Source organism: Manis javanica, chromosome 5, assembly GCF_040802235.1.
Source record: "Manis javanica isolate MJ-LG chromosome 5, MJ_LKY, whole genome shotgun sequence".
Lineage (NCBI taxonomy): Eukaryota > Metazoa > Chordata > Mammalia > Pholidota > Manidae > Manis > Manis javanica.
In genome coordinates, this window is record NC_133160.1 from 171722823 (window position 1) to 171749567 (window position 26745).

Here is a 26745-nt window from a genome sequence, read left to right on the forward strand (position 1 = left end):
ATGAGAGTTCCTGGGCCAGGATTCTCACCTGGCCCTGGTTGACTAGCTCCCTGCACACCTGTGGGCATTACATGGCTGTTGACTCTATAGAAAGAGCTCTGCCCAGTACTCTGGGCGCAACACGGTGGCAGGGCTTCAAGGCTGCAGGAGAGCAGAGCAGAGGCTGGAGTGGTGGCAGCGCTGAGGACAGAGGCCCAGAGGACGGCTGTGCGGACAGAGGGGCCCAGGGGCAGACACCGGCTTGCTGCCTGCAGACTCGCTCTGAGTGAACGGGATTCTAGTGACTGACCTGCCCCCTGGAAATAAAGTTGGGTACAACCCTTTCACCCTAAGAATGTTTTGCTGTCAATTTCCTTGGTCACATTGAATCCATAGCGAACTTGCCTGGGGCTGAAACTCATTGGCAAGACAATTGCCGTATCTTTTTTTCTCAGCAAGAAAAACAAAAAGCAATTGTGATCTCCAGGAAGAACAAACAGCAAGGAAGTCGCGGCCCAAATATGAAGCAAACCGAAACGTGGTGTAAGAGGCTCAGTGGTCATGACCAAGGACCTGTAGAAGGAGATGTCATCCATCTTGGCTTTGTTAGGATCTGTTTTCACACTGTTAAGAATGTAAATGCTGTTTGATTTTTAATTTTTAGAAACAACATTGAAGACTTGTTTAATTAAGGTTTCAGAATAGAGTGAAAGTGCTTTCAGTTCTGATAGATGTAAAAGGGAAACCAACTGAAATTGGGAAGTGGAAGATAGAGAAGCAGGTAGAGGGATGGAAGGGGCACCGATATTCTCATCTTGCATTTTTGGATTATGCAGTAGTATCTGCGGTTGACAGAACTAGAAATAGGGGATACAGAGGAGAGCAAATGGAACTAAAATGCGACTTAGATCAGTGGGAGGGTGTGTGAGTGAGCGAGTCGCCCCTCTGGCAGGGGAGTCCCTGCTCTCAACGTGGTCACTGTGCTCAGCAGTTGCAGTCGCAGGGTTAGGACTCCACCCAGAGCTAGAGCGAGAAGAGGGAGTTCCTGGGTCGGGCTCCTGGACCGCTAGGGTGCGGTGGGCGAGTTGTCCTCAGGCGTGCCGCCTCCGCCAGTTCCCTCCTGCTGCCCATCGTGTTTCGTGTGTCAGCCCTGACTGTGGTGCTGGCTTTGTTTTCTGGTGGGCTGCGTCCCGCTGCAGGAAGGATGGCCTCTGGCCGCCTGTGGTCCCAGCCCCTGTGTGAGTCCCATAAGTGGCGCCTGAGCCTTAGGTGCTCCGGCCAGCCTGGGCCAGGGGACAGGACAGCACTCCTTTGAGAGGGGGCGTTACTTTCTGTTGTGAGGGGGGCAGCAGACACGTTGATAGTTTGCTGCAGGCGGTGAAGGCACATGTAGTCAGGTTTGGGAGTCGCTGTCAGGATGCAAGGCTGTGGTGACAGTGGCTGCCTGAAGAGGGGTGGGGCAGGGCGTTTGGAAGGTTAGAGGCTCCCCTTGTTAGGATTTTAAGTTACGTATGTACGTTACTTAAATGCAGACTAAAAAAACACACACACTGAGTACATACCCTCAGAGCAAAGGGTAGTCGCCTTTCCAGCCCTAACTCATGGGACAGAGACCTCCCACCCAAGTCACTGTCCTCCAAGCTGACCTCTGGGTTTGTGGGGGTCAGTAAAGCTGACATGGTTCTTGCTTTGTGGAGCTTACGGTCTGGTTGGGAGGACAGGATGTGGAGATACAATCACAGGTCTTGGTGTTTCCTGAAGGGGAGATGAGTAGTGCAGTGACAGACAGTGGGGGTGGGGTGCTTAGGAGGGAAGTCCTCTGAGGGGGGCTGTTAGCTGAACACTGAGGGGGACAAGGAGCCAGGCCCTGGAGAGCAGCGCTCCAGCCAAGAGCAGCTGAGAGTGTAAGTTCGCAATCAAGAGAAAGTCCATGTGAACAGTGGGGAATTTTAGTGTGTTGGCCATTTTAATATTCGGCTATCAGCTGATTTGGATCAGATGGCACATGGACACCAGCTCCTCTCTGAGGACAACTTTCTACCTCCTTTGGATAAGAGTGGCGTGTTCTGCGCCCCTTTGCATGTCAAGTGGGTTTCTGTGCCCTTCAAAGTGTTCATAGCCCATTGCTCTAATTCCTCTTCTTGCCTATCTCAAAAATCAGGGGAAATGTTATTGTGGTCTGCTCCCTGCTGTCCACAGAGCTGCCTGCGTGGGGTGTTCGGGGTCTGCGCTAAGTGAGCTGCCTCTTGAAACGTGTGGCTTTTGACACTTGACATGTGGCTAGTGTGATTGTGAGGAGCTACTTTTCAATAATATTTTAATTAACTTAAAGCTGAACAGCCACGTGGGCTAGTGGCTACCGTGTCAGGATGTGCTGAGCAGCAGCTTGTCCTTTGGAGAATGGGGCCCAGTGTTGGGGCACACGGGCTTTGCTTCTAATGTCTTCATGTGTTGTTCAGTTGGCCTGGTATTTATCTGCAAATAAGATGTGTTTGTGTGAGTAAATTTTTTGTCTTCTTGTTAATTTTGACTATGTTTCTTTTAAAAACGCTGGGGGCAGAATTACTGTGTTTGGTTGGTTTTCAAATGGAGTTTAAGTTGAAGGTCATGTTGTACCTTTATATAAAGTGCATTTGCTTGTAAGGTTGGTAATTTTTATTTATTCATTGCTTAAACAAAGGTGATGAATTTCACCTCTCCATTGAACATTGAGACCTTTGAATTTGTCCATTTCAGGTATTATTTCTCAAAATGGAAATTAGTCTGAATAAAGGCCTGGACCTCTAGTTTTCTAACTGAGGGAGGGGGCATGAATCCCAAAGTTGTTTCCCTATTTCAGATTCAATCCAACATAAAAGAATAGCCAAGACAGGCACCTGGCCTCCATTATACGAAACCTGGGTAACTCATACCTGTCTTCCCCCCTGAGAGGGACCAGTTGGGAGCAGGCAGCAGAGCCCTGGGCACAGGGCTCAGAGAACCCACTGTGCTGCAGGCACGTCTGGGCTGAAGCTGCCTGGCCAGTGGCCATGGTAAGGCTTCCTAACCCCTCACCGTGTCTTCCCAGGTGCCCTCTACTGCCTGGTCCAGGGCAGCAGCAGGCTCTTCAGCTATTCCTGGCCATCCTGGAAGCAGGAGCAGGCAGAGTGCCAGTGCTGCAGGCTCCCGTCCTCCCTTTTGGCACAGCCACGAGGCTGGCATCCCTTCCCAGGACCCTCCAAAGGGTCAGTGCTGCCACTGTAGGTGGGGCAAGCTAGGAATCCGGGGCAGAAGGGCAAGTGGCTCTTTGTACATAAATGAAAGTGACCTGGTTCACATTCCTGCTGGGAAGGATGCAGGCTGCCGCTGGTCATCACCCTGGGAAGAATGGTGTGCTCTTGCAGGAGGTGGTACTTCTTGCACGTGCTAGTGCCCCCGTCAGTCTCCAGAACAGCTCTGTGAGATAGTTCCTCTTTTTACTGATGAGGGAATTTGGGTTTTGAAAGGTTGAATGGTAAAACCAAGTGTTAAAAACCCAAGGACTTTCTCCTGCTCTTTCTCCTCTGTTTGTCACACCACGCTACTGCTTGGGTTGACGATGGTACATGTTGCAACGCATTTGTAAGCCCTTCCCTGGGCCCTGCTTGCAGGGTGATCCATGGTGATACCCATATCATAGCTGAAGAGGCTGTGTCAGAGAGAGATCGTCCTGCCTGGGCTTGGGGTGGGGGTTGGTGGGCCTGGACCTCCTGCCTGCTGGGAGGTCACCTCTGTCCCCAGCTCCAGCTCCTGCCATTCCTTCTGTCACTTTTGATTCCACAAGGTCAGGTGGGGGGAGCCTTCTTGGCCCCTGGCCCCTTCTCTCCCCACCCCTGGCCAGCACCTCTCCTGGCCTCCCTGCCCCCAACATGTCCGGACGCTCTCTGGGCCAGGGCCTCTTCCGCTCTGTCTCAGGTGGTCATCTCTGCTCCGGAGACTGGGAAGGGAGGCCACACTGAAAGCCCTTCTACGCTTAGTCCACCAGCATCGCGTGGCTCACCGCAGTAGCGGTTTGTTCTGTTTCTGAGACCGTGTGGTAGGGGGCTTCTGGTGCCCATGGCTCTCCTCCATGTGGGGATTTGGGCCCAGGCCCTCCCCTTCCTGGGGTCCTGCTGGCCCAGGCGTTAGCACCCGTGGCTGTCCTGTTAGGGAAGGGCAGGGTAGAGGTGGAGAGGCATCACTGCCTGGACCCACAGTGATGGGTCGCTTTGGCTCTGGTGCCAACTAGTCACAGCTCTGCCTCATCCAAGGGGCTCGTTCACCCCGGTGGGGGCTGCTTCCCAGCAACAGTTCCCTATGGGGTCATGCATGCACAGATTTGGGTGGACAGTTTGCCACCTCTGTTAAACCATAGGGATGAAAACCACAGGGTTCTAAGGTGACAAAAGTCAGAAACCCCTGGAGGAGGATGAGGCAGGCGTCACAGCAGGGTTAGCAGCTGGTTGGAACGAGACTTCTGCCACGGGGGCCCTCGGTGGGCCAGTGGGGGTGCTTCTAGGGCCTTGGTCAGACCTGTGTGTCCCAGACCAGCTCCAGACCACTTACCCCCTAGGAGGGACCCAAGCTCTGCAGAGAGAGCAGGACGACAGTTCCTCCTGCCACCTCGGGTTGGTGTCCTTCTAAGTCTCATCCCCACTCAATTGCACAGGCATTTGGCCGTTTCTCTCTCCTCCTCTCTCCCTGCTTTTCCCAGTCACGCTCTGGGTCTCGCCTGCACTCAGCATCGGTCTCTCGCACACTCCGAGTAGCAGTCCTTCCTTGTCTTGTCTTTTGGCTGTATCCGCCCTGATGGCCAGATAAGCCCTTCCTGTGCCCCGCTGCTTCCTGAATTGCCCTCCCACTTTGTTTCTGGCCTCTGCGCAGGCGCCTGCAAGCTGCCCACGTCATCCCCTTTCTGGACTTCTGGCCTGATTCTGGGGAGCTGCCTTGTTGCTGAACTTCTCTGTCCAGCCTCGTGTGTGTGTTCCTTTCCCCCGTCTTACTGAGACATAGCTGACTCCCAAACATTATGTTAGTTGCAGGCGTGCGGCATGATGATTTGATGTGTGAATACAGTGCACACTGAGTCCAGCATCTGTACCTCACACAGTTACAAGTTCAACTTTTCCTTCTGATGAGAGCTTTTGAGATCTACTCTCTCCGCAGTTTGTCTCCAGCTTTCTCCTCTTGTTAACCTGGTCAGCATTTATCATCCAGATCCCAAACCCCAGATCACTGACCCCCTCACGCTGTGAGCGCCTCACTTCCTGTCCTCTCCCTGTGCCGTCTTCGGGGACACTGCCCCTCAGGCCCTTTGAACCATCCTGACTTCCTTCCAGGTGGGTGGGTGTTTGTCTGCCCCGCCTAGCCCCGTACCGCGCCCTTCACTTGGGTTTCACTGTTGGACCCTTACTGCAGCCCTGTGAGCAACTGCTCCTCCTAGTTCCACATCACAAGTGAAGGAACTGAGGCTCAGGTAGCACGTGGCCAGGCTCACCAAAAAGTAAACTGCAGAGTCACGGTCTGATTTCAGAGCCTCATTTTCACTCAGTTATCTAGAACACAGCTCTGCCATGGCTTCTTGTTACCCATGCAGTAAAACCCCACGTCCATGGGCTGCCATTGCCTGGGCTCTGTGGCTGGCTTCAGCGTTCCTTCAGGCCAGCACCTGTCTCTTCTTTTGTGTCCCTTGACCCCGCAAAGAGTCACATGGAAATGGAGGGCACAGAAAAGGAGCAGGCAGGGGAAGGGTGGGCCAGAGATGGACGGTGCTGGCCATGCAGCCACCAGAGGGAACCCTGGAAGTGAAGCCAGAGGCAGTGTGAGTATGGGGTCTCATTACAGTGCTTTCTGATCGCCGTGCTCTGGTCATGTCACAGGTGTGACCAGTGAGATAGGTAAGGAAGAAGGATGCTTTTGCTTGTGTCAAGACTCCTTTGTATTTGGGATGTGTGGAAACTTAACCCAGAAATAAGACTGGGCTCTCCAGCAGTTACACAAAGAGACCCAAGATAAGGGGACAGGGAGCCCTTGGCCAGCTCCCCATCCCTGTAGTGTCTTCCTCTGCTGTGCTTTGCAGCGTGTGTCTGTCCGTGTGTCTTGGGGTGAAGGCCAGCCCATGTGAAGTGATGGCAGGATGATGAGAGAGATACACTGAGTGATTTTGTGCCTGTCTAAAGGAGGGGGTAGAATGAGGTCATTAATTCCTAGAGGGAATTACTGCAGACCCTGAGGAGGATGCCATGCAGAAACCCTGGGCAGAGTCTGGCTGGGCCTGCTGCCATCCTGCCCACACTGAGTGAGGGTGGCTGACCACATGACCTCCTTGCCCCAGGACACCCCCGGTGGCTGCAGAGGCCACACCCTCCTCAGCTCGAAGGAGCCAGCAGAGCACAAGCTGGGGCCTGGCGTGGAGCACCTATGCCATCTTCCTCTGGGCAGTTGTGGCCCACATGACTGCTTATAGTTCCTATTAGCAAGCCAAGTTGCATTCAGTAGGCAGGAGGCATGTGGTGAGGGCCATGGTGGTCCTGCCCAGTGGCTGTCCCGGGGGCAGTGACCTGCAGCACCTCCTGCTGATAGCCTCGTCTGAGGAGTGCCGGCTGCTGACACCGCACAGGTGAGGCTCTCGACGTGGCGTCCTGGACAGCCTGCTGGGGCCGGTGAGGGAAGACTCGGAGCGCAAGGGCCTTAGCTACCTTGGCTGCCCCATTAAATAAGCATACAAACCAGCAGAGTATCTGGATTTCGCTTAGAAAAGTTGCAGTTTTGTGAGTGCCAAGTGTTTTGTCTGTAAGGAAAGGAAAGAGTTGTGTGTGTATCCTTTTTATGTAGAATCTTTTCATTGTTACGAAGTGTTGGACTGCGATGAGCAATGAAGGGACTTCTTCTTATCCAGTTTACCTTTGGTTTGTTTCTAGGAATGTTCCGGAGAATCACAGCTGCTGCCTCCAGACTCTTCACTGCCGACGGCAACGGTGGCAGTTTCTATGGCCTGGAGAGCTTGAACGCGCACGTGCGCTCCATGATCCCCACGCACCCAGCCCTCGTGCTGCTCTGGTGCCAGATCCTGCTGCTTGTCAGCCACACCGACTACCACTGGTGGGCGGAGGTGCAGCAGACCCCCAGGTATGTGTGCGCCCCTGGGCAGCCTGTGTGCCAAGGCTCGGCAGCTCGAGGCTTGGCCATTCTCGCAGGGCGTTGTAAAGGCTGCTGCTGCCTATTAACCTTCCAAGGATGCTGTGTGGTATGGAGAACAGGGTCTGACCAAAGGCATTCAAAATAACCACTGCCTTTTAAGATAAGTTCTTAACACTTGCCATCTTTGGGGTCATTCTTGTCATGCTATGTCCCTCCTGCTAGGTCTCATCCTTAAATTGGTTCCAGAGCCAGACATGTTGCAATATCTGAACTTCATTGTAAGTTAAATGTGGTCCTGTTTATTCTTAGATAATGAAGTATTAACATTTTGAAATTGCTCAGAAATACCTTATTTTTTATCATTCAAAAAGACTTATTAAGTATCTGATTGTGGGTGGCCCTCTTTTTCCAACAAGTTATCAGATTTAAGCCTGAGTTTCTGGATGCTGTCCCACTCAGACATTTGCACTTGTGTGGAAATAAAGGCTTTCATCTCCACCCTCTACCCAAGCTAAGTCCAGCAGTGTTTCTGGAAGGCCCAAGGGCCCAGTGGGAGGGAGAGAAAGCTCTGGAAATAACAGATGCCATGGCTGAGTTAAGACCAGATCCCCTTCCCTCTCTTCTTCCCCTGCCTCCTTTGGACTGGAGTGGGTTCAAGAGGAAATGGGGGTGTGTGTGGAGCCCAGTCTGATGATAAGGACAAGTGCAGTCTTACAATGCTGATTACGCTCTGGGTCTGGGGATGAACCTCTGGGAAGGACATCACTGGGACAGCAGGGAGACTTGACCATGAGCTCTGTGAGACCTGTTTTTGTGTGGTTACAAGTAGTTCTTAGGGGACACCTGCCAAGTGATTTAGAGCTGAAGTTTGCTGACCCACATCTCCAATGGTGGGGCCAAAGTGCATGTGTGGAGTTTCTGCATGTGCCAAGTGTGTGTGGCCTGTATGTGTAGTATCTGCATGTGTGTGTCATGGGCATCTGCGTATGTGAACAGAGTGTGTGTGTGGCATGTAGGTGCATGAGCACAGAGGAGGAGACATTAACGGTTGAACCTCGGTGAAGAGTATGTGAGTGTTCATTGAATCATTCTTCTAGCCTATGAAAGTTTCAGAATAAAAGTTAAGGGAAAATAATGGTGGAAGAGGGGGCATTTCAGGCAGCAGCTCCAGACAGTTCTCAGAGGGAGGTTTGCTCTCAAGGGGAACAGAGACGTGGGGCTGGGGTCCTGAGGGTTTCTTGAGGAGAGAAGCAGCAGCATAGTTGCCTCTCCTCTGTGGCAGGTGACAAGGCTGTCATTTGACATTTATTTGTGTGATAATTTCTAGACCCAAGGCCTCACAAGGGTCCCACTCTATCCCCAGCATTAAGAGGAGTTAGTGATTTAATAGAAATCATCATGATATATCAGTAAAGACTTTTTACATACAGATCACTAGCGCTTAGGGGTCACTGAGTGCCAGGGATTGTTCAAAGGGCTTCCTCTGCAAGTCATTGAATCCCTAGTGACACAGCCTGTCACAGATGGGCAAACGTCTTTCCCAGAGCAGTTCCGTGACTTGCCCAGTGTTGCTAATATACACCCACACTCACGAGCCCCAGTCTCTGCTGTTTTCATGCAGTGCAGCTTAAGTTGTCGGTCCCAGAGAGGTTCTGTTTCGCTGCTTTAACACGATTTTACTGGACTGTCTTCCTCTCTTGATTGGGCAGTTAGGCCGTTCCTAAACTGTTTCATAGCTATATACAGAATGTCTCTGTTTTGCACATAAACACACAGAGGTCTTTGTTCTTGTTCTTCCCTGTTATATCTTTGGAATATATTTCCTAAAGAGATATTATTTGACTCAAGGATAAGATCTATTTTGTGACTAGTCAGTCTTCCCATTATCCAGCTGTCACTGAACTTTATCATTTTAGTAGTCTGATATCTGTAGTGAAATATCACATAGTAATATTTGTTTCTGTTTATTTTCACTTTCCAGTTTAAAATTTTCGTTATTTAAAACAATCTTTTATACAGTGAAATTTATATGCAGTAAAGTGCACTCTTTTTAACTGTCCATTTAGATGCATTCTGACGAACGAGTATGCCAGAATCAGGACATAATGAAGTCCGTGTGTGGTCATGTGTTTGATTTCCCTGGTTAATATTGAGGAGGGGCTTTGTGGAATTGTATAGTGAGGACATGTTCGACTTTAAAAGAAACTGCCAGCCATTTTCCAGTGTGGTGCTGAGGACAGATGGAGCGCTCGCGCCATTCAGATGCTCACCAGTGCCGGGTAGACTCGGGTGCTTTCAGTCCGAGCCGTCCCAGTGGGCATATGGTGCTGCTTCCCTCTGTCTCCATACAAAGTTGTTACAGTATAATCAGCTCTGTCCCCTGTACCATACATTACGTCCCCATGACCCTCTTATTTTATAACTGAAGTTTTTACAAAAAAATCCCTTTTACCTGTCTCACCTACCTTCCAACACCTCCTCTCTGGTAACCAACAGTTTGTTTCCTGTATCTATGAGTCTGTTTCTGTTTGGTTTTGTTTGTTCATTTGTTTTGGTTTTTAGATTCCACATATAAATGAGATTATATGGTATTTTGTCTTCTCTGTCTTATTTCTCTTCACATAATACCCTATAGGTTCATCCATGCTGTCACAAATCACAGAATTTCCTTCTTTTCCATGGCTGAGTAACATTCCTCTGTGTATATGCACCACATCCTCTCTGTCCATTCATTCATTATCCCTGGACACTTAGGCTGCTTCCATGTCTTGGATGCTGTGCATAATGCTGCCATGAGCAGAGAGGTGCATATATCTCTCCAGATTAGTGTTTTCATTTTTTTCAGATAAATACCCAGAAGTGGAATTGCTGGATCATATGGTAGTTCTACTTTTAATTTTTTGGGGAACCTCCTTACTGTTTTCCACAGTGTCTGCACCAATTTACTTTCTCACCACCAGTATAGGAGGGCTCCCATTTCTCCACACCCTCACCAACCCTGTCGTTTCTTGTCTTTTTGATAAGAGCCATTCTGACAGGTGTGAGGTGGTATCTCGTTGTGGCTCTGATTTGCATGTCCCTGATGATGAGTGATGTTGAGCACCTTTTTTTGTGTCTGTTGGCCACCTCTGTGTCTTCTTTGGAAAAATGTCTATGTAAGTCCTCTGCCCATTTTTTAAATTGTGTTATTTGGGGTTTTTAAAATACTAAATTGTATAAGTTCTTTATATTTTGTTATTATTAACCCCTTATTGGGTATATGATTTGAAAATATCTTCTCCCATTCAGGAAGTTGTCTTTTTGCTTGGTTGATGGTTTTCTTCACTTTGCAAAAGGTTTTTAGTTTGATGTAATTCCATTTGTTTGTTTTAGCTTTTATTTTCCTTGTCTGAGGAGACTGGTTCAAAAACTATTGCAAAGACTGATGTCCCAGAGTTTACTGATCATGTTTTCCCCTGGGAGTTTTACGGTTTCAGGTCTTACATTTAGGTCAGTAATCAGTCCATCTCCAGTTTATTTGTGTGTCTGGTATAAGAAAGTGGTTCAGTTTCTTTGTTTGGCCTGTAGCTGTCCCATTTTCCCAGCATCATTTACTGAAAAAGCTGTCTTTTCTTCCTTTGCATAAATTAATTAACCATATATGTGTGGGTTTTACAACTGGGCTCTCTGCTCCATTGATCTATGGGTCTGTTCTTGTGCCAGTACTTTCTGGTTATTTGTGTGTGTGTGTGTGATGTATTATATATATATATATATATATATTATATATATTTGTATCATTAATCTACAATTACATGAGGAACATTATGTTTACTAGACTCCCCCTTCATCAAGTCCCCCCACAAAACCCCATTACAGTCACTGTCCATCAGCGTAGTAAGATGCTATAGAATCACTACTTGTCTTCTCTGTGTTGTACTGCCTTCCTCGTGCCCACCCCCACTACACTGTGTGTGCTAATCCTAATGCCCCTATTCCCCCTTTTCCCTCCCTTCCCACCCATCCTCCCCAGTCCATTTCCTTTAGTAACTGTCAGTCCATTTTTGATTTCTGTGAATCTGCTGCTGTTTTGTTCCCTCAGTTTTTTCTTTGTTCTTATACTCCACATATGAGTGAAATCATTTGGTACTTGTCTTTCTCCACCTAGCTTATTTCACTGAGCATAATACCCTCCAGCTCCATCCATGTTGTTGCAAATGGTAGGATTTGTTTCCTTCTTATGGCTGAATAATATTCCATTGTATATATGTACCACATCTTCTTTATCCATTCATCTACTCATGGACACTTAGGTTGCTTCCATTTCTTGGCTATTGTAAATAGTGCTGCGATAAACGTAGGGGTGCATCTGTCTTTTTGAAACTGGGCTGCTACATTCTTAGGGTAAATTCCTAGGAGTGGAATTCCTGGGTCAAATGGTGTTTCTATTTTGAGCTTTTGGAGGAACCTCCATACTGCTTTCCACAATGGTTGAACTAATATACATTCCCACCAGCAGTATAGGAGGGTTTCCCTTTCTCCACAACCTCGCCAACATTTGTTGTTGTTTGTCTTTTGGATGGTGGTAATCCTTACTGGTGTGAGGTGATATCTCATTGTGGTTTTAATTTGCATTTCTCTGATAACTAGCAATGTAGAGCATCTTTTCATGTGTCTGTTGGCCATCTGAATTTCTTCTTTGGAGAACTGTCTGTTCAGTTCCTCTGCCCATTTTTTATTTGGATTATTTGCTTTTTGTTTGTTGAGGTGCAATGAGCTCTTTATATATTTTGGATGTCAGCCCTTTATCAGATCTGTCATTTATGAATATGTTCTCCCATACTGAAGGGTACCTTTTTGTTCTATTGATGGTGTCCTTTGCTGTACAGAAGCTTTTCAGCTTGATATGGTCCCACTTGTTCATTTTTGCTTTTGTTTCCCTTGCCTGTGGAGATATGTTCATGAAGAACATGCTCATGTTTATGTCCAAGAGATTTTTGCCTATGTTTTTTTCTGAGAGTTTTATGGTTTCATGACTTACATTCAGGTCTTTGATCCATTTCGAATTTACTTTTGTGTATGGAGTTAGACAGTGATCCAGTTTCATTCTCTTACATGTAGCTGTCCAGTTTTGCTAACACCAGCTGTTGAAGAGGCTGTCATTTCCCCCATTGTATGTCCATGGTTCCTTTATCGTGTATTTATTGACCATATATGTTTGGGTTAATGTCTGGAGTCTCTGTTCTGTTCCACTGGTCTGTGGCTCTGTTCTTGTGCCAGTACCAAAATGTCTTGATTACTGTGGCTTTGTTGTAGAGCTTGAAGTTGGGGAGCGTGATTCCCCCCCACTTTATTCTTCCTTGTCAGGGTTGCTTTGGCTTTTCGCGGTCTTTGGTGTTTCCATATGTATTTTTGAACTATTTGTTCCAGTTCATTGAAGAATGCTGTTGGTAATTTGATAGGGATTGCATTGAATCTGTAGATTGCTGTAGACAGGATGGCTATTTTGACAATATTAATTCTTCCTAGCCAGGAGCATGGGATGAGTTTCCATTTGTTAGTGTCCTCTCTAATTTCTCTTAAGAGTGTCTTATAGTTTTCAGGGTATAGGTCTTTCACTTCCTTGGTTAGGTTTATTCCTAGGTATTTTATTCTTTTTGATCTATTGTGAATGAAATTGTTTTCCTGATTTCTCTTTCTGTTACTTCATTGTTAGTGTATAGGAAAGCCACATATTTCTGTGTGTTAATTTTGTATCCTGCACTTTGCTGAATTCCGATATTAGTTCTAGTAGTTTTGGAGTGGAGTCTTTAGGGTTTTTTATGTACAATGTCATATCATCTGCAAATAGTGACAGTTTGACGACTTCTTTACCAATCTGGATTCCTTGTATTACTTTGTTTTGACTAATTGTCATGGCCAGGACCTCCGGTACTGTGTTCAATAACAGTGGGGAGAGTGGGCATCCCTGTCTTGTACCCGATCTTAGAGGAAAAGCTTTCAGCTTCTCGCTGTTAAATATGATGTTGGCTGTGGGTTTATCATATATGGCCTTTATTATGTTGAGGTACTTGCCCTCTATACCCATTTTGTTGAGAGTATTTATCATGAATGGATGTTGAATTTTGTTGAATGCTTTTTCTGCATCTATGGAGATGATCATGTGGTTTTTGTCCTTTTTGTTTATGTGGTGGATGATGTTAATGGATTTTCGAATGTTGTACCATCCTTGCATCCCTGGGATGAATCCCACTTGGTCATGGTGTATGATCCTCTTGATGTATTTTTGAATTTGGTTTGCTAATATTTTGTTGCATATTTTTGCATCTATGTTCATCAGGGATATTCGTCTGTAATTTTCTTTTTTTGGTGGGGCCTTTGCCTGGATTTGGTATTAGGGTGATGCTGGCTTCCTAGAATGAGTTTGGGAGTATTCCCTCCTCGAGTATTTTTTGGAAAATTTTAAGGAGAATAGGTATTATGCCTTCTCTGTATGTCTGATAAAATTCTGAGGTAAATCCATCTGGCCCAGGGGTTTTGCTCTCGGGTAGTTTTTTGATTACCGATTCAATTTCATTGCTGGTAATTGGTCTGTTTAGATTTTGTGTTTCTTCCTTGGTCAGTCTTGGAAGGTTGTATTTTTCTAGGGAGTTGTCCATTTCTCTAGGTTTTCCAGCTTGTCAGCATATAGGTTTTCATAGTATTGTCAGAATTCTTTGTATTTCTGTGGGGTCCATCATGATTTTTCCTTTCTTGTTTCTGATTCTGTGATGTGTGCTGATTCTCTTTTTCTCTTAGTAAGTCTGGCTCGGGGCTTATCTATTTTGTTTATTTTCACAGAGAACCAGCTCTTGGTTTCATTGATTTTTTTGTATTGTTTTATTCTTCTCAATTTTATTTATTTCTTTTCTGATCTTTATTATGTCCCTCCTTCTGCTGACTTTAGGCCTCATTTGTTCTTCTTTTTCCAATTTCAATAACTGTGATTATAGACTATTCATTTGGGATTGTTCTTCCTTCTTTAAATATGCCTGGATGGCTATATACTTTCCTCTTAAAGTGCTTTTGCTGTGTCCCACAGAAGTTGGGGTTTTGTGTTGTTGTTGTCATTTGTCTCCATATATTGCTTGATCTCTATTTTAATTTGTTAGTTGATCCATTGATAATTTAGGAGCATGTTGTTAAGCCTCCATGTGTTTGTGAACTTTTTTGCTTTCTTTGTACAATTTATTTCTAGTTTTATCCCTTTGTAGTCCAAGAAGTTGGTTGGTAAAATTTTAATCTTTTTGAATTTACTGAGGCTCTTTTTGTGGCCTTGTATGTGCTCTATTCTCAAAAATGTTCCATGTGCACCTGAGAAGAATGTGTATCCTGTTGCTTTGGGTGTAGAGTTCTGTAGGTGTCTATTAGGTCCATCTGTTCTAGTGTGTTGTTCAGTGCCTCTGTGCCCTTACTTATTTTCTGTCTGGTGGATCTGTCCTTTGGGGTGAGTGGTGTGTTGATGTCTCCTAAAATGAATGCAGTGCATTCTATTTCCTTCTTTAATTCTGTTAGTATTTGTTTCACATATGCTGGTGCTCCTGTGTTGGGTGCGTACATATTTAAAATGGTTATATCCTCTTGTTGGACTGAGCCCTTTTATCATTATGTAATGTCCTTTATCTGTTGTTACTTTCTTTGTTTTGAAGTCTATTTTGTCTGATAGTAGTACTGCAACATCTGCTTTTTTCTCCCTGTTGTTTGCATGAAATATTTTTTTCTATCCCTTGACTTTTAGTCTTTGTATGTCTTTGGGTTTGAGGTGCATCTCTTTTAAGCAGCATATAGATGGGTCTTGCTTTCTTATCCATTCTATTACTCTGTGTCTTTCATTGGTGCATTCAGTCCATTTACCAATCACCATTCAGTCCATGGTGATTATGGAAAGATATGTACTGCCTGCCATTGCCGGCTTTAGATTCGTGGTTACCAAAGGTTCAAGGTTAGCTTCTTTACTATCTAACTGTCTAACTTAACAAGCTCATTGAGCTATTATAAACACAGTGTGATGATTCTTTGTTTCTTTCCCTTCTTATTCCTCCTCCTCCATTCTTTATATGTTAGGTGTTTTATTCTGTGCTCTTTTGTGTTTCCTTTGACTGTTTTTCTGAGTAGTTGATTTTATTTTTTGCCCGTAGTTAGTATTTGGTTGGTCTGCTTTCTTTATTGTGATTTTTTTTTATTGGTGACATCTGTTTAGCCTTAGGAGTGCTCCCATCTAGAGCAGTCCCTCTAAAATACCCTGTAGAGGTGATTTGTGGGAGGCAAATTCCCTCAACTTTTGCTTGTCTGGGAATTGTTTAATCCCTTCTTCATAAGATTTAAATGATAGTCATGCTGGATACAGTATCCTTGGTTCAAGGCCCTTCTGTTTCATTGGATTAAATGTCTTGCCATTCTCTTCTGGCCTGTAAGGTTTCTGTTGAGAAGTCTGATGATAGTCTGATCGGTTTTCCTTTGTAGGTGACCTTTTTTCTCTCTCTGGCTGCCTTTAATACTCTGTCCTTATCCTTGATCTTTGCCATTCTTATATTATGTGTCTTTGTGTTGTCCTCTTTGCATCCCTTCTGTTGGGAGTTCTGTGAGCTTCCGTGGTCTGAGCAACTATTTCCTCCCGCAGTTTGGGATAGTTTTCAGCAATTATTTCTTCAAAGACACTTTCTATCCCTTTTTCTCTCTCTTCTCCTTCTGGTACCCCTGTAATGCGGAAATTGTTCCATTTGAATTGGTCACACAGTTCTCTTAATATCCTTTCATTCCTGGAGATCCTTTTCTCTCTCTCTGCGTCAGCTTCTCTGCGTTCCTGTTCTCTGGTTTCTATTCCATTAACGGCCTCTTGCACCTCATCCAGTCTGCTCTGAAGTCCTTCCAGAGATTGTTTTATTTCTGTGTTCTCCCTCCCAGCTTTATCTGTTAGCTCTTGCGTATTTCTCTGCAGCTCCATCAGCATGGTTATGACCTTTATTTTGAATTGTTTTTCAGGAAGATTGGTTAGGTCTGTCTCCCCAGGCTCCTTCTCGGGGGTTGTCTGTGTGATTCTGGTCTGGATCAAATTCTTCTGCCTTTTTATGGCGATAGAGGTTGTCATGTGCAGGTGACGCATGTGTCAGCTGGGAGAACAAAGTCCCTTCCCGCTTGCTCCTCGCCTTCCTCTCCTGTGTGAACGGTGACTCTTAGCGGCTTGTGCTGGGCAGCTGAGTGCCGACGGGGTCTCTGAGTCTGGCCCGGGCGGCTGCAGAGGAGGCTCCAGGCAGTTGCTGTGCATGCGGCCGCCCTTAGTCTGTTTCCCTACTATGGCGGCACTGCGCCGGAGGGGGAATGTTTCGGTGGCTGTTTATCACTGTGAGGGGCCTCAGAGGGTTAGGGCGCTGCCTCCCAGAGGGTTAGGGCGCTAGGAGTTCCCTGGGATTCCCAGCTGCTGAGCAGTGTGTGCCGGGACGCTTCCGTCCAACTGTGCGGTCCCTGTCCCTTTAAGACTTTCAAAAAGCACTTGCTTTTCTTTTGTCCCAAGGGCACTGGCTGTGGGGAGCCACTCGCAGATTTTACTGTTCTGTTTCCCTAGTATCCAGCACCCCAAGCACCTTGTGTCTGTGCTCCCAGTGTGGATGCGGGGGCTGGGTGTTTAGCAGTCCTGGGCTCCCGCTCCCTCCCCGCTCAGATTCCTCTGCTCCCCCCAGGGAGCCTGGGTTGGGGGGGTGCTCGCGTCCCTCCAGGCCACGGCTTGTATCTAACCCCCTTCGTGAGGTGCTGAGTTCTCGCAGATGTGCATGTCGCCTGGCTTTTGTGCTGTATCTTCTGGTCTCTCTCTTAGGAATAGTTGTATTTGTTGTATTTTCAAAAATGGATATGGTTTTAGGAGGAGATTTCCGCTGCCCTACACATGGTACCGTCTTGACTCCTCCCCACCGTCCTGTTTTGACAGCTGTAGCTCTGCAGTAGTATAGCTTTGGAAGCAGGGGGCGTGATACCTCCAGCTTAGTCCTTTCTCAAGATTGCTTTGGCTATTTTGGGTCTTTTCTGGTTCCATACATATTTTAGCGTTCTTCTAGTTTTGTAGGAAATGCCATTAGTATTTTGGTAGGGATTGCAGTGAGTCTATGGGTTGCTTTGGGTTGTGTGGACATTTTAACTAATAATTCTCTTAATGCACAAGCGCAGAATATTTTTCTATTAATTGGTATTTTCTTCAATTTCTTTCATCAGTGTTTTATATAGTCTTCAGAGTACAGGGCTTTCACCACGTGTTTAAATTTATTCTGAGGTATTTTATGTATATGATGCTTAGTTGCAGTTGTAATTTCTATTTTCTGTGATACTAATATTCATCATGTGTTCATGTACTTATTGGACATTCATGTATCTTGTGTTATAAAGTATGTATTTGGATAATTTTGCCATTTAAAAAATTTTGGTTATTTGTTATTATTGAGTTGTAAATTCTTTATATATCCTGGATGTAAGTCATTTGTCAAATACAACATACATGTTTCCTCTCATTCTGTGGTTTGCCTTTTTCTTTAATGGCTTCTTTCAAAGAGCAGAAGTTTTAAATTTTTATGAAATCCAGTTTGTCAATTTTGTATATTCTAATTCATTCTTTTTCTGTCCAATTCAAGAAATGTTTGTCTACTGTAAGATCATGAAAATTTTCTTTCATTGTTCTTCTGAAACTTTAGTTTTTACTTTTAGTTTTTACCATTGTGAGTTAAAATTTACATATGACAAAACAAGGTTAAAGGGTCATTTTCCCCACTGTGGATGGTTCTTTGAGCATTATTTGTTAAAGAAGTTATCCTTTCTCTCTTGAGTTACCTTGGCCCTTTTCCCAGGAACCAGTTGAATATATACATGTGGACCTACTTCTGGACTCACCGTTCACTTCCATCTATCTGTGTAGTATGTCACAGATCATGTCAGTACTATTACTGCTTATTCACTTAAAATGGGCAGTAAATCTCAGGCATGTAAGTTTCCCAGCTGTGTTCTTTATTTTCAAAATAGTTTTTGGCTTTTTTAGGTTCTTTTGTATTTCCATACCTGTATTTTAGATTGAGGCTGTAAGTGTGTGCAAAAAAGCCTACTGGGATTGCTGTAAATCAGTGAGTTAGTTTGGATAGAATTGCCATCTTCTCAATACTGAGTCTTCTGGTGTTTGAACATGGCGCCTATTTCCATGTATTTAGGGCTTCTTTAATTTGCCAATTTCTTACAGTATTTAGTGTATCAGCATTACACATATTTAATAAATTTGTCCCTAAGTACTTTACTGTTTTAGAATGCTGGTTTAAATAGTGAGACAGGGACTGTGGGTGTAGTCACAGTAGGATGAGGGCCTCCGGAAAAAGCAACGCAGGATATTTACAGTCAAAGCAATGTAACTGCATGCAAGGAAACCCCGTACCAAAACTCTGTGTTAAACATTAAGCTCTAGAGTCATTCTTCAGTGAGATCAGTTAATATTCCCCAGATATCATGCAACTAATAGAGAGAGAGAAAAAAAATATTCCCCAGATAAAGAGGAGTAGCACATGTTCTTATTATGCTAGTCATTTATAATCATGGGTAAGATTCACTTTAACAGGCTAAAAGACCCAGGCCTATGTGCTGTCTTTCCTCCTTCTGACTTGATGAGGTGATTAGCAATCTGGGCAATTAATAATGGCAGGTCCTGCCATAAACAACATAGTAAAAGGCAGGAAGGATTCCATCTTAAAAATAAAATTGCATTTAAAAAACCCAGGAAGTTAAGAAGTAAGATTCTTAACCTACTTTTTAGCAAACAGACAATAGCTCAGCCCACCTTGGAGGCTGGGCAGGCGGTCTTTTGTGTGATATGCTCCCATACCAAAATGCTGGTATCTCGGAACAATCAGAGCAGTAAGTTTCTTTTGTTAAGTTAATTTTAAATATTCAAGGACCACTTAACAAGTCCAAGTCCACACCCATAAGCCCTTTATCACATTCCCAACTGCCTATAAAACCCCTAAACAATGCACAACGGGCTTTCTTGTCCCCTCCTGGTGTGAGTCAGGAGCTCTGTCCTCTCACTTTATCTCTAAATAAAAGCCTCTCCCTGGCTCCTTACTTCGAGTGTTTGCTAAGTTCATTCTTCCACTCCAAAAGCAAGAACCCCGGCATCAACAGTACTTTAAAAAGGTTTCATTTCCGGTAATTTGTCCTTAGTATATAGAAATGCAGTTGGCTTCTACATCTTGACCTCATAACTGAAGACCTTGCCAAATAAACTCACCGAGTAGCCTTTCTGTGGGTTCCTTAGGGTTTTCTGTGCACATGCACGAGTTGTCTGTGGATGAAGACTAGCTTCTCCTTCTCAGGTCACACTGCTCGTTTCCCTGTATGGCCTCCTCACGGACCAGGCCCTCCTAGCAAGGCTGGCCTTCCGTTTGTGTGTTTCTGTTGGGGTCCAGAGGAGTCTCTTTTCCTTAATTGCTCCTGGAATGTTTTAACCTCAGGTAACTATTTGATGGCTAATAGGAGTAAAAGATGGACTTCATCACTTGATAAGCATATAAGACACCGAAAGTACAGAGGGGTTATTAATTGCAAATGTTTCACTTAAGTTGTGAAACGAGGGACGAAAAAAGCTGAGTTTAGTCATTGGACATAAATGCTTGAAAAATCTGATAGCCTTGACAGCCAGCTGGGGCTAGAGGCTGCAGCTGGTGTCCCTTTGGCCCTGCATTGTAATGGAGTCTCTCCCACAGCCAGGGTGGCTCCTGGCAGCTGGGGTCCCCAAGCCCTGCTCTGGTCCACTGTGCTGCCTCTGTGCTGGTCTCTTTATGTATGTGTTTTAGCTCTTTTTGTGCTGGTAGAAGGTTAACCTACCAAGTATTCTCCTTCCACTTTGGGACATCCTTATTTAGACAACCTGCTGTTTTTCTGCATGTGTGCCTTTATTTACTCTGATGTTACATCAGAAACCTCTGGATCTGGGAATTGTGTTTGCTGAATGAATGCTTAACAGAAATGCTTAACCAGATGGTCAGTGTTTAACAGGAATTAAAAGTGAATATAGTCTTGGATTATGTAGGTGTCTCCATTCAGCTACTTGAGAGCAAACTACAGTTTTACAGTGATTTATTCTATGATAACTTTTCTTAATTGTTTGACTCAGTTTCTCTTTTTATAACATTTTATACTGTCCCTCTATATTTTCCTGAAATAAAATTAATAGATTCTATGAGCTAGGTATCCTTGGATTTCATCAAAATATAATGTCTTCATGGTAATACATAGATAAAATTACAGGAAAATAATATGTAACAACCATTTCAGTACTTAAGTGCTTAATATCCCCTATGTTAGAAGGAAGAACACCCCCATACATGTGCACAGTGTCCATTGGGAGCAGAGTTGTCCCTGAGTGGACCCCTGCTCTATCTAGCATGCTATTTCTCCAGCTGCATTTTGTGGATGGTGAGTGTCTCTATTCCCATAAGACAATAAAAATGAATTACTGGAAGGATAGAATACAAAATGCAGGCCATTATCTCTTATTTGTAGACTCAGCAAGTGGAGAACTTCTCTGTCAAATTGTTACAGAAGGTCCCTACCCAGCTGAGGCTGGCTGGCGGATGGGGGGGCTCTGGGCCCCACTGTGGGCCCCCCCCCCCCCACGAAGCATGCATGGCTGCCACCATCAGGTTTGCCCTTGTCTCCTTATTTTCAGGACCAAGTTCCTAGGCTTAGGATTTGCTCTTGATCTTTCCCACCTTTTGGTGGACAGTCAGGGCTCTGCACATGCCATGGCACTAGGGGTGTGGTGTGCTGGCCCTTGCCGTCCATCCATTCTGAGGAATGCCTATGCAGTCATCTTGGATTGGGATGGTTATTCGCCATCAGAATCTGGCAGCATCTGTCCTGAGGTCTTGGGAGCTTGCCGTGCTACAGTTTGGACCTAAATTTGGGTTGACTTTGGACCTTGTTTATGGCTCCTGCTAATATTTGAACTGCAAACTGCTCCTCTCTCAGAGGCTCTTTCCTTTACTATTTTGCCATACTACTGTGAAATGCGAAGTTCCAGCTGGGTGTAAGTTCCCCTGTGTCTGGCAGGAGGGATGACTGAGAAAGGGGAGGTTTTCTTAGTGTTTGATTGACATGTATTTGCAGTACAGTAAAGTGCCTCCTTTGTATCAGGCATATCAGGTGGCCACAGGCACAATTGAGATACGCAACAGTGCCACCACTTTGGAAAACACTCGCAGGTCCCTTTGCAGTCACCCTCTGCACTCCCGCCCCAAACCACTGGTCCACGCTCTGTCCCATATGTAACCCCTGTCAGTGCCACGAACATGAGATCATGTAGTTTGTAGCCTTTTGAGTCTGGCTTCTCTCACTACCACAGCTTATCTGAAGTTCATTCCTGGTGTTGTGCGTGACTGCTGAGTAGCATTCCATACTATGGTTGTACCATAGCTTGTTATCCATTCACTAGTTGGAAAACAGAAACAGTGGTTTAAAAAATGTTTAAATCTGTAGAACTTTTTATCTAAATCCCAAGATGCTACAGGGAACATTGACAAATTTCGGAATCTTCTCGTCCGGGAGGGACCTCTCTCCCCTAAGCCTTAGCAGAGAGGCACAGGCTCTCTGCCTTCAGGGGAGGGTATTCTCGGTCAGACCCCAAAGCCAGGGGCATCTTGTGAGTGAGGCAACACCTGTGTTCTAAGTGTGTGGCACAAACTGGGAGTCTGAGACCTTCCCATTCCCTGCTGTGGAGAAGGATGAAGGCAGAGACAAGCACTGGAGGCGAGGAGCTTCACTTGGAGGGGGGTGAATGTGCAGCGGTGCTTCCAAGCAGGGTCTACGTAATGATTGCACGTGCGCTGTGGGCATGCTTATTGGTGACTGAATAGGAAAATAGGCAAGTGTAAAGGTCTTCTGGCAGTTGACAACCTCCATTTTAGACCAGAACTGGGTGTTTCAAAAGCAATTGCTACGTTATCAACACAGCCAGCCGGAGTTCTGCAGTCAGAGTGCTGGTGGGACATGGCTTTGTGGTGGGCCCCGCCTTTCAGCCAGGCGGTTTAGTCTTCTGCCTGAAGTCCTCTGTTTTCTTCAGTTTTCCACATGCCCTTTGTCAAGGCTCAGAATAGGCAGCTAGGAGTGTATATTGCACAGCCATCGCTCCCAAGTGGCGATATCTACCTGTCTGCTTTAGAGCCAGCACTAAACATGATCATCTCCAGTATTTTGAAAATAAGCTCAGTGCCATCCCAGAAATGTTGTCCATGCATCTGTTGCTCCTTCCAGAAGACGCAGTCTGTCCAGCACGAAGTCACTCAGCCCCCAGATGTCTGGAGAGGATGAGGACTCCGATCTGGCACCCACACTTGGGATGTGCACTCGAGAGATAGTGCGAAGAGGCTCCCTCATTCTCTTCTGTGATTATGTCGTAAGTTTGAAAATGTGAGACGGTGGGTGGGAAGACTAGGAAACTCCGGGGTAAATGGTGCATCCCAGGCCATCCTAGCCAGACTGGCTCCCCACTATACTGTTCCTCCATCGAAATGAAAAAACCAAAATTAATGTTTAGTTGTGCTCTGACGTACGGTTAGACGCCAGATTAGCCATGCAGTCGTGAAGTCTGTAAGTTTGTCTGTGAATGGTGTCATCCAGCCGTCCTTGTTCAGCACACACCAAGGGACTGCTCTGTGCGGTTCATGGGCAGGGCATTTTGTTGCGTTATGGGAAGCCACGGAGTAATACCAGTAATTGAGGACAAGCTCACTGTGTTAGCTGGGGTGGTTCCGATTAAACATTGCCAGTTAATCTGTGCAAAGGGCATCAGACATCCATTGCTGCATTTTAAAATAGATTCCTATTTAAAAAATAACTTCTGTGGGGTTTTTTACCATAAAACTAGCATCACATGTTCAATGTAGAAAAGCTACAAAAACCAAATGAGTAAACCGGAGAAAATAAAATCTCCCATCATCATATTACTCAGAGACAAGCTGTTACTGCCTCTCAGTCGCAGCAGTCATGTAGCCTCAGGCTTAGCAGTTAGCAAGGCCTCCGGGGTGGGGCCTGCTTCTCTACCCGGACTAGCTGCTAATCAGGGTTTTCTGTTGTGAGAGCAGTTTATTAATGTTCATTTTTGCTTTATACCCTTGATGTTGATATAGTTTTTCTATCTTGTTCCACTTTTCAGAAATAATTTAATAAAATGATATAATGCTATTTTCACATTTCACAGAAATGTAAGAAAAATATTAATTTTATAAGTTAATACTGTCAAATTATCCCACATGGAAAATATTGATCATTAACCAGATGTCAGTGAATTGAACTAGTTTTATGATTTCTGCCAAGCTTATGAATTAAGATGAAAAGGCAACATATGTATTTAAAAATGGGTATTTCTTCGGTTAAAAGAACATATGGGATGTGAACAGATCCCAGAAATGGGCTGCTTTAATTTGTCTGATTGTTCAAGTACAGTTGGACAATATCCATCATATCATAGATAAATTTTCGCAAATGCCTAGGGTGCCTAAATGGTTTTCTTGGCTTCACTGGAGATGGCTGGTAATTATAGATTTGCTTTGTTTATGTCACCGTATTCCTATTATGTTAATATGTGTGTGCAAATTAGTTAGTAGTTTAAAACCTATACATACTTAAGGTACTCTACAAGAAGATATGTCAAAGAAATAATCAATCCTCCCAAGTTTCCCTCATATGCTACATCTATAGCTTTTCTTCTTCCTTCCTAATTACAACCCTTAAATAGAATTCGTGCCTCATATCGAATTTACCGAGTATCATAATTCCTCCAGGTGGTAAAGATACCTCGAGACAAGTGCTGGGCATAGAAGCCACAGGGCATAAATCTGCAAAGAAGTAAAAAGCTAACCTTTTCAAACAATATGGCTTCTCTCTCACTTACCAACTTTACATTTCCCTGTATGGCCCCGGAAAATGACTGGTTAGCCAGAGACGGGTAAGATTCCTCAAGGGAGGAACAACCTAAGACAGGCACAGTCGCAGGGGGGCCATCAGGTGAGAATTTGGGGATCAACAGAGGTGAGGCTTAGAACTCCCCACCCCCTGCTTTGAGAGAAATCTTCTGCATCCGTGGATGTCTTGCTGCCCTTGTCTAGCCTGGATTAATACTTAGTCCATAGGCACACACCTGATCATCTGATCATCTACATTTGCCCTCTTACAGCACTAAACTATGTTTTCTACCTTTATCTTGCATCTACCTACCACTTCAGCATTTTATTAAAAATAAAAATAATAATAATAATAGAGGGAGAAATGTGGGATCAACATATAAATCAAGTACAAAAATCAAATGAATATTCATATTTGACCTGATTGTTTATAGTTCATAATGCGGGATCAAAACCGAAAGTTTCTGTGATGAATGCCCTTGTACTGTTCACCATGTAAGAACTTATTCACTATGTAAGAATTCGATCACCATGTAAGAACTTGTTCGTTATGCTTCAGAAGATTGGAGACTGACGAGAATTAGGCTTGAGATGGATTAATGATTGTACATTGAGCATTGACCCCCCCTATACTGAATTTTATTGTTGTTAACAACCATTTGATCAATAAATATGAGAGATGCCCTCTCAAAAAAAAAATGGGTATTTCTTATTTCATTATAATCCTTAAGTGCAGTTTCTTCCCTTAAGATCCTTTTGATTTGTGGGATCCATTCATATTGACCGTTACTGGGAATCCTTCTGTCCACTGCCTTGTCAAGGAACTGGAGAACACCCGCAGCATGCCAGGCTGAGGCCTGGAAAGGGCAGGCCTTGGGCTGGAGCTCTTGTGCGTCATGGCTTGAGCCAGTGGCCTGTGAGGGCAGTGCCACGTGGTTCACACTGCTCCTGTTGCCTTTGGGTCACTCTGGGCCCTTGGCAGGTGCCCCATGATGCCTCACCACCTGGGCCTGCTCCTTCCCACCTCTGGCCTTTGGCTGGTGTCCCTTGGAGTTGCATGGCTGGGTAATATTTTCCTGGTGGGACCTGGGGAGGTAATGGGCTTTGTAAAGTGAGTTTCTACCTAGTCGATTATTAATGGTCAAACACTAGATGTTTTCAGTGAGGATTATGATTTGGAATTTGCTTTCTGTTTCCTACACTGTCTGGCCTTTTTTACAGCATCAGTGTCTTTTCTGTCCTTGTCTATTGAAAATGAGCCTCCTGTTGTCTTTCTCTTCAGTGTCAGAACCTGCACGACTCAGAGCACTTAACATGGCTCATTGTGAACCACATTCAAGATCTCATCAGTCTGTCCCATGAGCCTCCCGTGCAGGATTTTATTAGTGCCGTTCATCGGAATTCTGCTGCCAGTGGCCTTTTCATCCAGGCAATTCAGTCCCGTTGTGAAAATCTTTCAGCTGTAAGTCTGCCGAGTGCCAACTTTTGCCAGTTTTCTGTGCCTTAAAAACAGAGTATAGGGGTTTCAAACTGCTGATTTCCAGCTGGAAAGTGCTCTCGCCCCTTTTCTTCTTTCCCACGTCAGCCCACCACTCTGAAGAAAACTCTTCAGTGCTTGGAAGGGATCCATCTCAGCCAGTCGGGCGCTGTGTTAACACTGTATGTGGACAAGCTCTTGTGTACTCCACTCCGTGTGCTGGCTCGCATGGTTGACACCCTTGCTTGTCGCCGAGTAGAAATGCTTTTGGCTGCAAATTTACAGGTATTGAAAAAAACACTGCTGTTGGTTTTTATTGGAAACTTCCTGGGGCAAGCAGAGCACCTGGCTTTTTCGTCCATGGGCATATTCTTCATATGGCCCCCGGGAGAGATATTCATAAGCCAGTCCTTCCTTGGTGTGTCTGATGCAGGGGCCCGTGTGCTTTTCTTCCAACCCGCCTTTGCCACGCTAAGCCGTGTGCATCGCTTCACCCCGTCTAAGTGCTGGATTCGTTTCGTGTTGCAAGCCCACTGATGTGCTCTTGTCTCCCTCAGAGCAGCACGGCCCAGCTGCCGGTTGAGGAAGTGCACAGAATCCAGGAGTACCTGCAGAGCAGCGGGTTAGCTCACAGGTAATGCTGGGACCAGGCGACCCCCCTCCCCACCCACCCCCTGCCTTTGCATAGAAAGACCTCAGTTTATAGGGGAAGAGCCCGCCGGCTGAGCGATTGCTCGCTTTACAGAAAAGCCTTAATGGAAAGCCTTCTGAATTAAAAACAGCTGGACTCTCACTTCACACACCTGGCACATACCTGTCGCCCCAGTGGCGATGCACCTGTGCCACTGCCCTGAGAGGTGGTGGGCGTTCTGTTGCCTTGTTCCCCGTCAGCCTTAGCTCAGCAAAGTCAAAGCACATGATTCAACTACTAAATAAGAGTTGGAAAATCTGAAGGCATTACCCAGTTCTTGGCATGCAAAAATTGTGTCTGTATCTTGTTAAAAATTATCTCAATTTATAGCTCTTTATCACCTAATTTGTTTGCAAAGTCTTTTAGAAGCCTTTGTCAGAAATCATGACATCTACTACAGGAAAATATTTCCATGAGTGCAGAGTGAACTAAGAAGCATTTACCTCTCTCCCTCTCCACATGTTGTCACTGAGAGAGAATGTAATTGTTATGCTGTGAGTTCAGTCCCAAGAGGGGCCTGC

At 45.3% G+C, this 26745-nt stretch overlaps 1 protein-coding gene across 4 annotated transcripts in view; it reads left to right on the forward strand.

Moving 5' to 3' along the window:
* The window catches only part of HTT (huntingtin), a 192377-nt gene that overhangs the window by 139871 nt on the left and 25761 nt on the right, over nt 1-26745 (forward strand). For all 4 annotated transcript variants that reach the window (XR_012131891.1, XM_073237967.1, XM_073237966.1 and 1 more), the window contains exons 41-45: nt 6897-7104; nt 22408-22549; nt 25339-25518; nt 25642-25818; nt 26091-26167. Coding sequence is in view for 3 of the 4 variants with exons in the window: in XM_073237967.1 (XP_073094068.1) it covers nt 6897-7104; nt 22408-22549; nt 25339-25518; nt 25642-25818; nt 26091-26167 (784 nt within the window). In the remaining variant the exon portion in view is untranslated. The remainder of the gene's footprint in view (nt 1-6896; nt 7105-22407; nt 22550-25338; nt 25519-25641; nt 25819-26090; nt 26168-26745) is intronic.